This window comes from Oncorhynchus mykiss, chromosome 31 (assembly GCF_013265735.2).
Source record: "Oncorhynchus mykiss isolate Arlee chromosome 31, USDA_OmykA_1.1, whole genome shotgun sequence".
Taxonomy (NCBI): domain Eukaryota; kingdom Metazoa; phylum Chordata; class Actinopteri; order Salmoniformes; family Salmonidae; genus Oncorhynchus; species Oncorhynchus mykiss.
The window spans coordinates 8,613,938-8,629,612 of record NC_050571.1 but is presented as its reverse complement, the minus strand read 5'-3'; the positions used below and the strand labels follow the sequence as shown (position 1 = coordinate 8,629,612).

General features: G+C 43.0%; 1 protein-coding gene across 4 annotated transcripts; it reads left to right on the top strand.

Annotated features, from left to right (window-relative positions):
• The first annotated feature begins 2,411 nt into the window (after positions 1–2,411).
• On the top strand, positions 2,412–12,649 carry LOC110504538 (ras GTPase-activating protein-binding protein 1). 4 transcript variants are annotated; one of them, XM_021583299.2, is made up of 12 exons: positions 2,412–2,830; positions 6,389–6,505; positions 6,800–6,881; positions 7,121–7,294; positions 7,408–7,498; positions 7,740–7,833; positions 9,817–10,042; positions 10,421–10,522; positions 10,818–10,932; positions 11,192–11,320; positions 11,613–11,722; positions 11,875–12,649. In XM_021583299.2, exons 1-12 carry the CDS (start codon positions 2,784–2,786, stop codon positions 12,115–12,117), a joined length of 1,530 nt encoding a protein of 509 aa, XP_021438974.1. In that variant the 5' UTR covers positions 2,412–2,783; the 3' UTR covers positions 12,118–12,649. The 4 variants fall into 4 exon arrangements, with proteins under 4 accessions (XP_021438974.1, XP_036826009.1, XP_021438976.1 ...); XM_036970114.1 differs by lacking the exon at positions 2,412–2,830 and adding an exon at positions 3,435–3,507; XM_021583301.2 differs by lacking the exon at positions 2,412–2,830 and adding an exon at positions 3,514–3,939.
• The last annotated feature ends 3,026 nt before the right edge of the window (positions 12,650–15,675 follow it).

Here is a 15,675-nt window from a genome sequence, read left to right as displayed (position 1 = left end):
TTTGAATGCGGTAGAATGCTGTATTTGACAGCATGGACAATGTATTCAACCTTTTCTGGCCTATGACATGTGAAGGAAGCTTGGAAAAGAGACACTTAAACCCAGACTTGGACCACACACCCACTCCACTGAATTACAGGCTACTGATAGCTTTGAAATGATTGCAGTTAGCCACTGATTCCTTACAAACCACTCATTGTTGAATTAGATATTTACAACTGGTTGTGTAATGTTCATGTCCAATGGACGATGAGCACCGATACGTTTTATCTATAATTTATCTTCATATGACAAATTGAAAAGCATTTGCCAGTAGATTGTCGACTTGATTCATGATTGAAAGCTAATATTTTGAAAGTATGATGTTGACATGATCATCCAATCAAAGCTACGAAAGATATTACGTGATTTGACATCATTTTATCTGTGGCCAATGACCTTGAGCCTTCTTGGGTGGGCCTGAAATTCCGTGCTCTCCCAGTAGATTGTGCGGTGACGTAGTGTCTCTATGAGTGACAGAACATTGAGCCAATCAAGGCGCAACTAGAAAACATTACAAACCCATACGCTCCGTATTTTCCGCTGGCTGCCCCACCACCACAGAAAGCGCTGAGCTAGGCTGAAACGCCTGCATTTTGGAGCTGCCTTACTCAAGAAAGCAAAAAAGAGACCATGTTTGTATGCATCTTTATCAACTATATTATTATAATTTTTTACATTGTTTGCAAACTGATATGTGATATATGTGTATTAATGCCAAAATAACATGCAAAACAAGGAAAACAATTGTATATAAAACAGGTGGGGCACTGCCCTGAATGACGGTTCGCCACTGCACAGGATGCATTAATAACCCAACCTAGAAAGTTTTAGCAAAATGTAATTTCTTCAACAACAACAAAAATAATCATGACAGTCAAATGAATGGAGGGAAGATGACCCAGAGCAAATGATTTGATAGACGTTGGGCAAAACTTCCGATATACGACAAGGTTCCATATGAGTGGTCAACCATCAGATGAACACAAATTCATAATCATAGAACTAAGGGATTGAGAATAACCCTTACCGGTTACAGTTCAGTCCAGACGCCATGTCACATGAAGAGTTCTGGGTGGATTTGTGTCGCCACCTAGTGGAGGAATGCATAACTTCTCTAGAATTTATAGGCACGCTTGATTTAACTCGCCTGTCGCACCTTTTGGACAGAAGTTTCAGTTTTGGGTTCATTCCATTGGTGCTGAAAAAGAACAGTGCCCACCAGGTGAAGCTGTCACTGTATTGAAGCCATTGGACACTGTTTATCTTCGCGCGCTATGCTTTATTAAGGGCGATGGCTTCAGTCAATGACTGGATGGGTTCAGGACACATTACTGCATTCTGTATAAGAAAGTAAACTGGCCCTCTTTTGAAGTCTTGTAGATCGATGCATTGCACTCTGTTTGTTTACAGAGGCCTCTTGTATATCTTCCACTGTACTTTACTCCACTGTTACAGACGTACAAGATACCAGACCTGGTCTCAGGGATAGCTAACTCTGGAGATCCCTACTATGTCCACTGAGAGGTAAATCTGTTTTTAGTTTATTTTTCACCTTACTTGTAGAATGATCTCCAAGGCTCTCTAAAGTTGAATGACTTGGTGCCTCTTGCACTATTCAAAAGGCTGATTTGAAGACCTTTTTACTGAAGAATGTGTTTGAAATCACTAACTGTAAGTCGCTCTGGATAAGAGTGTCTGCTAAATGACAATGTCAAATGTGTACATTGATATGTATAATCTATTGATGTGTTTGATGTGTATTGATCAGTGGAGGCTCCTCAGAGGAGGAAGGCAAGCACCATCGTGAAACATTTAGGTAAAAGTGTACAAAATATATTTACGTCACCAAATAATTTATTAAAACGCACTGTTTTGCAATGAAGGTCTACAGTAGCCTCAGCAGCACTCTGTAGGGTAGCACCATGGTGTAGCCAGAGGACAGCTAGTTTCTGCCCTCTGGGTGCATTGACTTCAATACAAAACCTAGGAGGCTCATGGTTCTCATCCCCTTCCATAGTAACAAAATTAATTATGACAACTTCCGGAGGACATCCTCCAACCTATCAGAGCTCTTGCAGCATGTGCTACTTTTTATTTTTACTTTTGTTTATTTAGTAAATATTTTCTTAACTCTATTTCTGTCATGTGTGCTCCCTCTCCGGCCTCTAGGTCACCAGGCTGCTCATTATGCTGCACATCTGTCATTACTCGCACCTGCGCGTCATCAGACTCACCTGGACTCCATCACTTCCCTGATTACCTTTCGTATGTATGTATGTATGTATGTATGTATGTATGTATGTATGTATGTATGTATGTATGACGCCCTTTGGTTCCTTCCCCAGGTGTTATTGTTTCTGTTTCATGTCTGTGTTTCTTGGTTTACTGTGCGTTTATTTACTAAAACACTCACTTCCTGACTCTCAGCACACATCGTTACAATTTCTTGAACGGCATTGTTGGTTAAGGGCTTGTAAGTAAGTAAGTAAGCAAAGAGAAATTTGATGGAACTGACATGTCCACCCAATCAAAGGATCAGAGAATGAATCTAGTACTGAAAGCATAAGCTACAGCTAGCCTAGTACTGCATAACATGAGTAGTTGACTAAAAGTTAGAAATATAATAGTTTTGAACAAATATTTTTTTCAAAAATGGAGGGGAGAGTTTTCACTCATTTAGCTAGCAAATGTAGCTAGCTATCTAGTTTAGCCTACTCAAACAACCTGCTCAGAGGGATGCTATGTTAACCAGCTGGCTGACCATCCAACACTGGAACTCCAAGTCAAGGTAAGCTTTTGGTTTTACAAATGTATTGCCACCGGAGCCCGCCGGTGTAACTGCTAAACTGCTTACTGACTGTACTGCATGATTAGAGCGGGTTTACTAACATGTTAGATCTGTTAGCTATGTTGACTATGACGTTACTTTAGATAATATGGTGACAATGATGTAAGTTGTATGTAGCGGTTATGATATGAAGGCTTGGCTTGGAAAGATTTTTTTCACCTGGTCAGACAGCTGATGTATTGTGCACTGAAGTTCACAAGCGAGGGGGAAAAAGTTGAGATGAGGAGTGCAGAGATGCGAGAAGGAATACAACAATCTGTTTTTTTGTGGCTATGAAAGTGAACTGTTTGTGTGTGATCAGGGGTGTATTCATTCTGCCAATTGTGTTGAAAAACTTTTAATTAAACGGAGTGTAATGGGGATTAACATACCTGAATTTGTCCCATAGAAACTGTTGGGACTAATGATTAAACACTGATATAGGGTGTAATCAACTTGGTCCTGCCCCAGTTTTTTGCCCTAGTACTACACAGCTGATTAAAATCATCAAAGCTTCATGCTGAATTGGTTATTTGAATCAGCTGTGTAGTGTTTTGGCAAAAAAACAATTGTGCACGGGGACTGAGTTTGGGAAACCATGCACTATATCAGCTAGATACAGGCTAGTGTGCAAGGCGGTAGGTAGTACATGTCTTTGTCTATCATCTCATATCTCTCGGCCTGTGTGCACCTAAATTGTGAACGTTCATTCGTAAGCTAGGTTGTAGCAACCTCGTGATGGGTATAGGGACAATTTGAGTATCATGTGGTAGCCTAAACCTATTGATGGTAGATTGAACTGGGTGACTGTTAATTATATTCCAGTCATCCAATATGCTGTAATAGAAATAAGGCTATGTGGACTCATCTTTGAAAGAGACCTTGGTCTCAGCACGACTTCCTCTTAAAATAAAGCTTAAATTAAAAATGTGTGCCGGGGTAGCTGAACCAAGTGCAACGAAACATACCCCTGACAATTAAGTTCGGGGCCATGATCCGGCGTGCTGCTGCGCCGTCGTCTCGGTCTCCTAATCCACCACGTCTCCTATTGGCTACATTTAGAACGACAGGTAAACACATACTCCACAACAATTGGTTGTAGACTAAACTGCTTAAAATACAAACATTTGATTGGTGACACAGTTCCTCTCGCCGTAAATTAATTGGTTCATATATCTCGGGGGGGGGGGGGAGAATCACGGTAGGTTGTCCATGTCCCACAGTTGAGACCGGTAAAAGAGCAGCCGAACACGTTGTGCGGTGCCCTGCTAGAACAATCATTCTAGCTACCGCCTGGCAGAGCGGAGGTGATTCAGTGAAATCACTTTATTAACGATTTGAACAATTGCCTGCTGGTAAGTACAATACCCTGTGTAGTACGATTAAATAAATATCCGCTGCTGTTAATACCCGTAATCTTAACGTGAACGCTAGTTCGCATGATGAAGCTAAAAATCCATCTTGGAGTTGTGTTAACGAACACCACTCCATCTAGAAAATTCGTGTCTTCATTTATTCAATGTGTGACTAGTGACATTGCGTCGGTTGACGTGGGTTTAATCAGTCGGCCTATCCCCAAATTGACTGTCTAAATAGTCAGCTAATCCGATGGTTGAAAGAAAGGCCTTTCCTGATTTTATTTAGTTTAGCTAATGGAACAGCTAGCGAGACATGATTGCCCAGTTAGCGGTGTATTTAAAAATAAATGTTTTACCATCCAACGCCTCTTTGTTGAAATGTTTACAATATCAGTTTGTCGAAGATGAACCGTTTTAGACTGTTAGCTGAATTTAAAATCTTAACGGGGAAATGTTAGCCAGTTAGCCAGCAGCGTTCTATTCGCCGCACGTGCTGCTAATGAAAGATGTCGAAGCTAGTTCCAGCTGTCAGCTGATTGGCTATTAGGATAGTTGTCTGGACAACTAAATAAATACCCTTTTTTTTCTGAAGGGCACAAACGTAATTTCTATATTTTTATTTTATTATTCTGTCTGTGGCGTGACCGGTGTTGCATCTTGGCCTTTATTTGTTTATTTATTTTTTAGGTATAGACACTATTGGCTAACTAACGTTAGGTAACTAGCTTAGCAGGGTGGGTCTGGGTGACCCATTTTGTCTCCCACAAGGAATTTCATACTACTATGAACTGAAACCAGTTCTTGGTTGACTAGATTTCTAGCTAGCTAACAGTAGACCAGTTGGAATGCAAATGATTTATGCTCTTGCACAGCCTCCTGTAACGTCCTCGGACTGCATTTGACTCATGATTGGCTATATGTGTGTGTGTGTGTATATATATTTTCAGCCACACCCGTTGCTGACTGGTGTATAAAATCTCGCACACAGCCATGCAATCTCCATAGACAAACAATTGCAGTAGAATGGCCTTACTGAAGAGCACACTAACTTTCAGTATGTCACTGTCATAGCATGCCAACAAATCAGTTTGTCAAATTTCTGCCCCGGTCAACTGTAAGTGCTGGCATTGTGAAGTGGAAACATCTAGTAGCAACAACGGCTCAGTCGTGAAGTGGTAGACCACACAAGCTCACAGAATGGGACCGTTGAAGCGCATAGCACATTAAATCGTATATCTTCTGTTGCAACACTCACTACCGAGTTCCACCGAGTTCCAAACTGCCTCTGGAAGCAACGTCGGCACAATAACTGTTCGTCAGGAGCTTCATGAAATGGGTTTCCATGGCCGAGCAGCTGCACATAAGCCTAAAATCACTGTGTGCAATGCCAAGCATCGGCTGGAGTGGTGTAAAGCTTGCCGCCGTTGGACTCTGGAGCAGTAGAAATGCGTTCTCTGGAGTGATGAATCACGCTTCGCCATCTGGCAGCCTGACAGACAAATCTGGGTTTGGCAGATGCCAGGAGAACACTACCTGCCCCAATGCATAGTGCCAACTATAACGATTGGTGGAGGAATAATGGTTCGGGCTAGGCCCCTTAGTTCCAGTGAAGGGAAATCTTAATGCTACAGCATACAATTCTATACGATTTTGTGCATCCATCTTTGTGGCATTAGTTTGGGGAAGGCCCTTTCCGGTTTCAGCATGACAATGCCCCTGTGCACAAAGCGAGGTCCATACAGAAATGTTGATCAGTGTGGAAGAACTTGACTGCACAGATCCCTGACCTCAACCCCATCTAACTCCTTTGGGATGATTTGGAATGCTGACTGCGAGCCAGGCCTTAATGCTCTTGTGGCTGAATGGAAGCAAGTCCCCGCAGCAATGTTCCAGCATCAAGTGGAAAGCCTTCCCATAAGAGTAGAGGCTGTTATAGCAGCAAAGGGGGTGAAGTTTGAGGTGTCCACATACATTTGGTAATCTAGTGTAGCTTGACTATATGGCTAGTGGGATTTCAGACTGAACAGAAACGGATGGTGACCAGAACGGGTACAGATCATTTGTATGCAACCTACCCAATTTAATTTGAGATCAGACTGCTATTCACCACCCAGTCAATTATTAACACCATGATGACAACTACACCTTGTCCCCTTTTCAGTTCTCTCCAGCTGACCAAGGAAATGGTGATGGAGAAGCCAAGTGCCCAGCTCGTCGGGCGGGAGTTTGTCCGACAGTACTACACACTACTCAACCAGGCACCTGACTACCTGCACAGGTAAAGCCAATACAGCACTACACACTACTCAACCAGGCACCTGACTACCTGCACAGGTAAAGCCAATACAGTACTACACACTACTCAACCAGGCACCTGACTACCTGCACAGGTAAAGCCAATACAGTACTACACACTACTCAACCAGGCACCTGACTACCTGCACAGGTAAAGCCAATACAGTACTAGAGAATTCGTCCCACACCAGTATCTATTCCATGATCTGCTTTCATATATTAGTGGGATATCTATGCCGCTAATACAATAAATAACTTATTTTTCAACTTGTTTTAGGTTTTATGGGAAGAACTCTTCCTATGTACATGGAGGTCTGGACAACAATGGCAAACCAGTTGAAGCGGTCTACGGACAGTCGGTGCGTGCTGCAAAACAATTTCCCTAAATTATGTCTGCAATACTTAATGAAACCGTAGTGAAGCAGTAATATAGGTTTAATTTGTCAAATATCCAATGTGACACATCCACTCATGATTTTACGACGTTGCTCTGTCACTGTTATTAAAGATGGCTAATGTATTGTCAGTTAGGCATTCTGATACAAGGCTAACCCTTAAGTTTGAGATTCTCATCAAGGTCTTTTATTTATGTGAAAAGGAGATCCATAAAAAGGTGTTGGCGCTGAACTTTCGTGACTGCCACACCAAGATCAGACACGTGGACGCCCATGCGACCTTGAACGAGGGCGTGGTGGTGCAAGTGATGGGGGAGCTGTCCAACGACATGCAGCCCATGCGCAAATTCATGCAGACGTTCGTGCTGGCCCCTGAGGTAGGTCCTTCCAACTGTATAGATGAACATTTGTCCTTGAAACATTTTCATTATTGCGTTAGTGTGGTCCAGTTCAGCTATCGGGTTAAAATTCAGTGGCGTTGGTGTTTCAGGGCACTGTAGCAAACAAGTTCTACGTTCACAACGATGTATTCCGTTACCAAGACGAAGTGTTTGGGGATTCTGACTCAGAACCCCCTGAAGGTGAGCCTGTTAAAGATTAGGAAGCTGCTTTACAGTTGGCTGGTTGTTTCATATGTCATTTACTTCTCATGACTAATACATCATGGTTAGAAGGCAGTGCTTTTTTTTTTTTTACTCATGCATTACCTTGCATATGGGTCAACACTAGTGAATAATACGCCTCTGCTAAATGACTAAAATGGAATGGGTATTTGATTCTGCCCCAAAACGTCTGTAAATGGGACTCATGTTGACGTTTCAGAGTCTGACGAGGATGTGGAGGAGATGGAGGAGAGGGTACCGTCACCAGAGGTGAACCAGGAAGAGGCTGCGGGCTTCTACGAACAGACACCATGGTAAGGGAACTCATCCATCTTCTCTTAATATCATCTTAGTTTTGACTAGATCAGCAATCCTCAATGTTAAGTCTGTATTACTGGCGCATGAGTGGTGGAAAACATGCCCTTCATAATAGTGACGGTATGCTAGTGAGAGTGTCGGATATGGGGGTGTAACGCATTAGGACCTCTACCAACGGTGCTCAGCCACATTTGGATTATTGTAATTAATCCTAACAGAATAGAAATGACCCTGTTCAATTGTAATCACGTAGAACAGTGTTCTCATACCAACACTGACAGGGGTTATTGGAAAGCAACAACATTGCCTGTTGCGTCTTCATCCCTGCTATAAAGAAAAATGATATTAATTTATATGCTTAGAACAGGTCTCCTACGCGGTAATAAAACACAATTCCCACTAATATTTGTGTATTGTTGCTAATTACCTGTCCTATGGACCATTTGCATGAACATTTTAAATAAATGAAACGGCTGTTTTCAAATATAATCGCAATCTAGCCCATTCTCATTTAATTTAGCCTAGCCATTAACATTTTTTTAATTGTTATTGGACTATTTGTGCACAATTTGAGAAATACCTTTTGTATTTATGAAACATTTCTCGGATCTTATTTCAGCTCATGAAACATGGGACCAAGACTTTACATGGTGCAACTATATTAGTTCTGTGTGAGTGAATACTGAGAGCTAGCTAAAGTATGTGGACACCTTCAAATTAGTGGATTCTGCCATTTCAGCCACACCAGTTGTTGACCCGTGTATAAAATCGAGCACACAGCCATGCAATCTCCATACACAAACATTGGCAGTAGAATGGCCTTACTGAGGAGCTCGTGAGTTTAAACGTGGCACTGTCATAGGATGCTACATTCCCAACAATTCAGTTTGTAAAATTTCTGCCCCGGTTAGCTGTAAGTGCTGTTATTGTGATGTGGAAAGGTCTAGGAGCAACAATGACTCAGTTGCGAATTGGTAGTCCACACAAGCTCTCAGAATGGGACCGACCATCTATCCTCGGTTGCAACACTCACTACCGAGTTCCAAACTGCCTCTGGAAGCCACGTCAGCGCAATAACTGTTCATCGGGAGCTTAATGAAATAGGGTTTCCAAGATCACGATGGGAAATGCTAAGCGTCTGCAGTCCAATGGACAAATCTGGTTTTGGCGGATACCAGGAGAATGCTACCTGCCTGACTGCATGGTACCAACTAAAGTTTGGTGGAGGAATGGTCAGGGGATGTTTTTCATGGTTTTGGCGAGGCCCCTTAGTTCCAGTGAAGGGAAATCTTACCCGTATGACAGTCTAAACAATTCTATGCTTCCAATTTGTGGCAACAGTTTTGGGAAGGCCCTTTCCTCTGTTTAGTCAAGATCGGTGTGGAAGAACTTGACTGGCCTGCACAGAGCCCTGACCTCAACTCCATCGAACATCTTGGATGAATTGGAACGCCTGCTGCAAGCCAGGCCTAATCACCCAACCTCGGTGTCCGACCTCACTAATGGTCTTGTGGCTAAATGGAAGCAAGTCCCCGCAGGAATGTTCCAACATCTAGTCGAAAGCCTTCCCTGAAGAGCGGAGGCTGTTAATAGCAGCAAAGGGGGGACCAACTCCATATGAATGCAAATTATTTTGAAATTAGATGTTTGAGCAGGTGTCTACGTGTGTAGATAGAGAACCACCATTTTGGCATAATGTGGTAATATGCATCCTAACGCTGAAGAAGGCACTAATGCTGAAATGTTGGTTTACCAAATAAGTGCAACATGATTTTTCTAGCCTACAGTTTAGTCTCCGTTAGTCGGCACCTCTTAACTGTTTTTCACCAGAGTTTTTGTTAGTAACATGGAAGGTAGCATACTGCAATGCATATTCTCATTGTTCCTAATCTCAAATTAGAATGTTATTTTCTTTATGAGAAGTCTATGGCCAGAATATGCTCGAGGTTATTATTAGATCTGTGTCTGGGCTATTTCAGCACCGAGCCAGAGGGGCTAGTGGAGGAGGAGGTGGCTGTAACCCCAGAGCCTGAACCTGAGGCGGAGCCAGATCCAGACGTGGTGGATGGAAAACCGGTCCTGGAGCCAGAGACCCAGCAGCAACACCACACTACAGAGGAGCAGGCAGAGAAGTGTCCTGTCTCCTCACCCCTGCCCTCTGCCACTGCTGACCCTGCCCCTGCACCCGCTGCTGAAGATAACCGGGTAGGGCTCAACCCTCATTTTGGCTACGGTATGGTCATGTCAACGTGGTGGTCAGGTTTCCATGTGTGACCTGGCTGTCTAATCATCTCTGGATGCTGTGTTTTTAGCTGGTTATCCTCTGTCAATGCTGAGGTCACTAGGCAATCCCATGTGTGACCTGTCTACCCCTATTCTGTTTTGGTTTAAGAACCATTTTGGTTGCATGACAATCAGCTTTGATAGTTTATTTACAAAATTAGCAATTGCTGAGGAATTCCTTTTTTCTTTTTGCCTCTTGATGTTGTTCATTAGTTTTACCTTGCTTCTAGTGGTTTCTCTGTACAGCTACCAGACCTCGTTCAGCTTAATATAATAGTGTCTGTTTGGTCTCTTCTCCAGCCTTTCTCCTGGGCGTCTGTCACCAGTAAGAACCTTCCCCCTAGCGGCGCTGTCCCCGTCTCTGGCATCCCCCCCCACGTCGTCAAAGTCCCCTCGGCAACGGTACGTTAACTTTGTTACTTTTCTCAATGTAAAAATAATCTATTAAATACCAGGAGAAGAAACAACCACATGTACTACATTGATTACTAAGAGGGCTAAAATCTCCTATTACGTATCTAGGATGTATCCTTCCAGTTGAAGAACAACTATTAGGTATAAGAAACACATTTGTTGACTTCTTAATGAAGGTTCCTCTTAAAAGGGCAATGAACACATTCAATCAACTGGTTATGTAGCTTGAAGTCTTGTCTTGGTCTTCTAGTCTGGTTTGTCGTTTTGTCTTGGCGCTTTATAGCCCAGGGTGGAGGTGAAAACCGAAGCCGCAGCACAGAGAACACAACCGAGAGGAGACCAGAGACCACGGGAACCAAGGCCCGGCCCCCCACCAGTCAGAGGACCCCGACCAGGAGGTACCGTCCACCAGACAGCTAGGTCATGTTTAGGATGTAGAAAACGTTTTGAAATGAAGTGAAACTGGGCGGTACTACCTGACGTCATCCAATAAGAACGGATTTTAAAATCTGTTTTGAAAATGTTTTGCTACAGTGTGCTGTCTACATTGAATGTAATCCGATCTGTGTTGGTCTGGTTTGTTTGAGGAAGCATCAGACATGTGGATAGAGTTGCATGTCTGTTACTACAGTGATCTCTCATGCCTCTTGTCTGCAGTGCGGGAAGGAGAGCAGGGAGAGTCGTCAGAGGTTCGCCGTGTGGTGAGGTATCCAGACGCTCACCAGCTCTTCGTCGGAAACGTCCCCCATGATGTGGACAAGGCAGAGCTCAAGGACTTTTTCCAACGTATGTCACATTTTTATTTAAACGGTCTGTAAAAAAAAGTGTTAATGTATGGATTTGTATGGCTTCAACTGACTGCTGGGGTGTCGAAGTGCCAGATTTAGATGGCCGGTCTTCATTAATCACCCCCAATGACCTGTAAAAAGGGTTTGAAATAATTGATTAAAATAATTGTTCTGTAATGTTAAATGATCTGTGTCCCTGCCACAGAATATGATACATGTTTTGCAGCTAGTGAAGTAATGAATTGAAATGGTTGATTTGTAATTTTTCTATGACCTGGTTCCTCCTACAGAGTATGGTTCTGTGCTTGAGCTACGGATCAACAGCGGAGGGAAGCTTCCCAACTTTGGCTTCGTGGTGTTTGACGATTTTGAACCTGTACAGAAAATCCTAAGCAACCGGGTAAGAATTATTTTCAATATGTTTTCATTACCAAGTCCCATGCTGATTTGATGAATTTAACTCCACTTTGTTAAGCCTTGGATTCACTCTGATCTTTAGTTGTTTTTGATCACATGAATGAATGTGTACTGACAGTCCTCTTTCCTCTGTAGCCCATTAAGTTCAGAGGAGACATCCGACTGAACGTGGAGGAAAAAAAGACGCGCTCCGCCCGGGAAGGGGACCGGCGAGACATCCGCCCCAGAGGTCCAGGTGGCCCCGGAGGGCCCCGAGAGAGGATAGGAGGGCCCAGAGGCCCCCCCACCAGGGGTGGCATGACACAGAAACCCAGCTTTGGCTCTGGACGAGGTACTGGACCCAGTGAAGGAGGTCGCTACATGGGACCTCGTCAGTGAACATCACTCTGTTGGTCTAATGTACCATGCCAGCTACAACTGCTGATGTCAGTCGCCCCGACTCGAGTATTGTACAAAGATGGCTTCTCCATCCCTCCCTCCATCCCGTTCTCTTTTTGTTTTCTACCCTGGGATTCTGGAATGTGATCCATCTCTCCTTTCTCCCGACATTGACATGATCTGGGCATTTCTCCTCGTCTTTTACGTCCCGAACTTGAATTTGTGGAAAGAAAGTAAAGAGTCTAAACTAACTAGTTGAATTGGAACAGCCCAGTTTGGTTTTAGCGTTCTCTCCCTGTTTCTTAAAGGAACGTGTAAGTACTGCCTGGGCAGTCCTGTGTATCGCTACCACTGTCTTTTCAGGTCAAATGCAAGTATGGTTTTATTTTAAATTGCCAAATTGAATCATGGTTGTGAATGGTTATTATCGAGCATGTAACAAGTCCTGTCTGCCTTTTCACTGATGCACTTCATCATGACAATACCAATCAGCTGATGAGAGAACTGAATAAACATTATTTACTGTTTTAAACCTGACTTTTGTATTGTATACATTGTGCTGCTTTTTATGGACTTGTTTCCTGGACACAGATTAAGGAGGTTTTTGGTAGATTGTCCATTTGAGTTTTTAATTTAAGTGCAGGTATAGCCTTAATCTGTGGCTGGGAAACTGCCCCTATATACACTGCAAGAATATAAATGTTAAGTTACATGTTAGGAAATCAATCAATTGAAATAAATTCATTAGGCCCTAATCTATGGATTTGACATGACTGAAGACGCCTGCGTCTGGTCACAGGTTCCTTTTTAAAAAGTAGAGGTGTGGATCAGAACCAGTCGGTGTCTGGTGTGACCACATTTAGCCTCATGCAGCGCAACGTCTCCTTTGCATAGTTACTCAGGTTGGTTGTGGAATGTTGTCCTACTCCTCTCCAATGGCTGTTCAGTTGATGGATAATGTCTGGAACTGGAGCATGCGGTTGTACACCGATACAGGGAATCCAAAACATGCTCAACGGGTGACTCGTCTGAGGGTGCAGGCCACAGCTTTTAGGAATTGTGTACAGGTCCTTGCAACATGGATGAGTTATCCTGTAACATGAGGTGATGGTGGCAGATGTCATGACAATGGGTATCTGTTTTAAAATGCAATTGTGTTGTCTGTAGTTTATGCCTACCCATACCATAACCCCAGCATGGACAACTCAGTGTTGACATCAGTAAACTGCTCTCCCACATGATGCCATACACGATCTGCCCAGGACAGTTGAAACCAGACGTAATCTACGAAGAGCACAATTCTCCACTGTGCCAGTGGCCATTGAACAGTTCAAGAGCCTGGTGAGGACGATGAGATTCCCTGAGACGTTTTCTGACAGTTTGAAATAATTATTTGGTTGCGCAAACCCAGTTTCATCAGCTGTCCGGATGGCTGGTCTCAGATGATCCCGCAGGGGAAGAAGCCGGATGTGGAGGTCATGAGCTGGTGTGGTTACATGTAGTCTGCGGTTTTGAGGACGGTTGGATGTTCTACCAAATTCTCTAAAACAGGCGGCTTATGGTAGAGAAATTGACATTTAATTATCTGGCAATGGTTCTGGTGACCATTCCTGCGATTCAGCATGCCAATGGCACGCTCTGTGGTATCGTGTTTTGTGATAAAACTACACATTTTAGTGGCCTTTTAGTGTCCCCAGCACAAAGTGCACCTGTGTAATGATCATGCTGTTAAGTCAGCTTCTTGATATGCTACACCTGTCAGGTGGATAGATTACCTTGGCAAAGGAGAAACACTCACAAACAGGAACGTAAACACATTTTCCACAACCGTTTTTAAAAAAATAAGCTTTTTGTGCTTATGGAACATTTCTGGGATATGTTATTTCAGCTCATGTTTAAGTTTTATATTTTCAGTAAATTTCCTATATTTTTTTTAATTATTAGAAAAGGAAGTGTGGCCGCCAAAAGTAAACCTGGCAAAGAGCTGTGGAAAAGGAGATAACATCCCCCAAAAGGCAGAAGACCGGAAGCAGTGGCACTCCTCTAGTAGAGGCCTTACAGTGCATTCGCAAAGTATTCAGACCCCTTCCCTTGTCCACATTTTATTATGTTACAGCCTTATTCTAAAATGGATGAAACTATCTTTCCCCTCATCAATCTACACACAAACTGTTTAAGAAATGTTTGCAAATGTATTAAAAATGAAAAACAGAAATACAGTGCCTTGCGAAAGTATTCAGCCCCCTTGAACTTTGCGACCTTTGGCCACATTTCAGGCTTCAAACATATAGATATAAACTGTATTTTTTTGTGAAGAATCAACAACAAGTGGGACACAATCATGAAGTGGAACGACATTTATAGGATATTTCAAACTTTTTTAACAAATCAAAAACTGAAAAATTGGGCGTGCAAAATTATTCAGCCCCCTTAAGTTAATACTTTGTAGCGCCACCTTTTTCTGTGATTACAGCTGTAAGTCGCTTGGGGTATGTCTATCAGTTTTGCACATCGAGAGACTGACATTTTTTCCCATTCCTCCTTGCAAAACAGCTCGAGCTCAGTGAGGTTGGATGGAGAGCATTTGTGAACAGCAGTTTTCAGTTCTTTCCACAGATTCTCAATTGGATTCAGGTCTGGACTTTGACTTGGCCATTCTAACACCTGGATATGTTTATTTTTGAACCATTCCATTGTAGATTTTGCTTTATGTTTTGGATCATTGTCTTGTTGGAAGACAAATCTCCGTCCCAGTCTCAGGTCTTTTGCAGACTCCATCAGGTTTTCTTCCAGAATGGTCCTGTATTTGGCTCTATCCATCTTCCCATCAATTTTAACCATCTTCCCTGTCCCTGCTGAAGAAAAGCAGGCCCAAACCATGATGCTGCCACCACCATGTTTGACAGTGGGGATGGTGTGTTCAGCTGTGTTGCTTTTACGCCAAACATAACGTTTTGCATTGTTGCCAAAAAGTTCAATTTTGGTTTCATCTGACCAGAGCACCTTCTTCCACATGTTTGGTGTGTCTCCCAGGTGGCTTGTGGCAAACTTTAAACGACACTTTTTATGGATATCTTTAAGAAATGGCTTTCTTCTTGCCACTCTTCCATAAAGGCCAGATTTGTGCAATATACGACTGATTGTTGTCCTATGGACAGAGTCTCCCACCTCAGCTGTAGATCTCTGCAGTTCATCCAGAGTGATCATGGGCCTCTTGGCTGCATCTCTGATCAGTCTTCTCCTTGTATGAGCTGAAAGTTTAGAGGGACAGCCAGGTCTTGGTAGATTTGCAGTGGTCTGATACTCCTTCCATTTCAATATTATCGCTTGCACAGTGCTCCTTGGGATGTTTAAAGCTTGGGAAATCTTTTTGTATCCAAATCCGGCTTTAAACTTCTTCACAACAGTATCTCGGACCTGCCTGGTGTGTTCCTTGTTCTTCATGATGCTCTCTGCGCTTTTAACGGACCTCTGAGACTATCACAGTGCAGGTGCATTTATACGGAGACTTGATTACACACAGGTGGATTGTATTTATCATCATTAGTCATTTAGGTC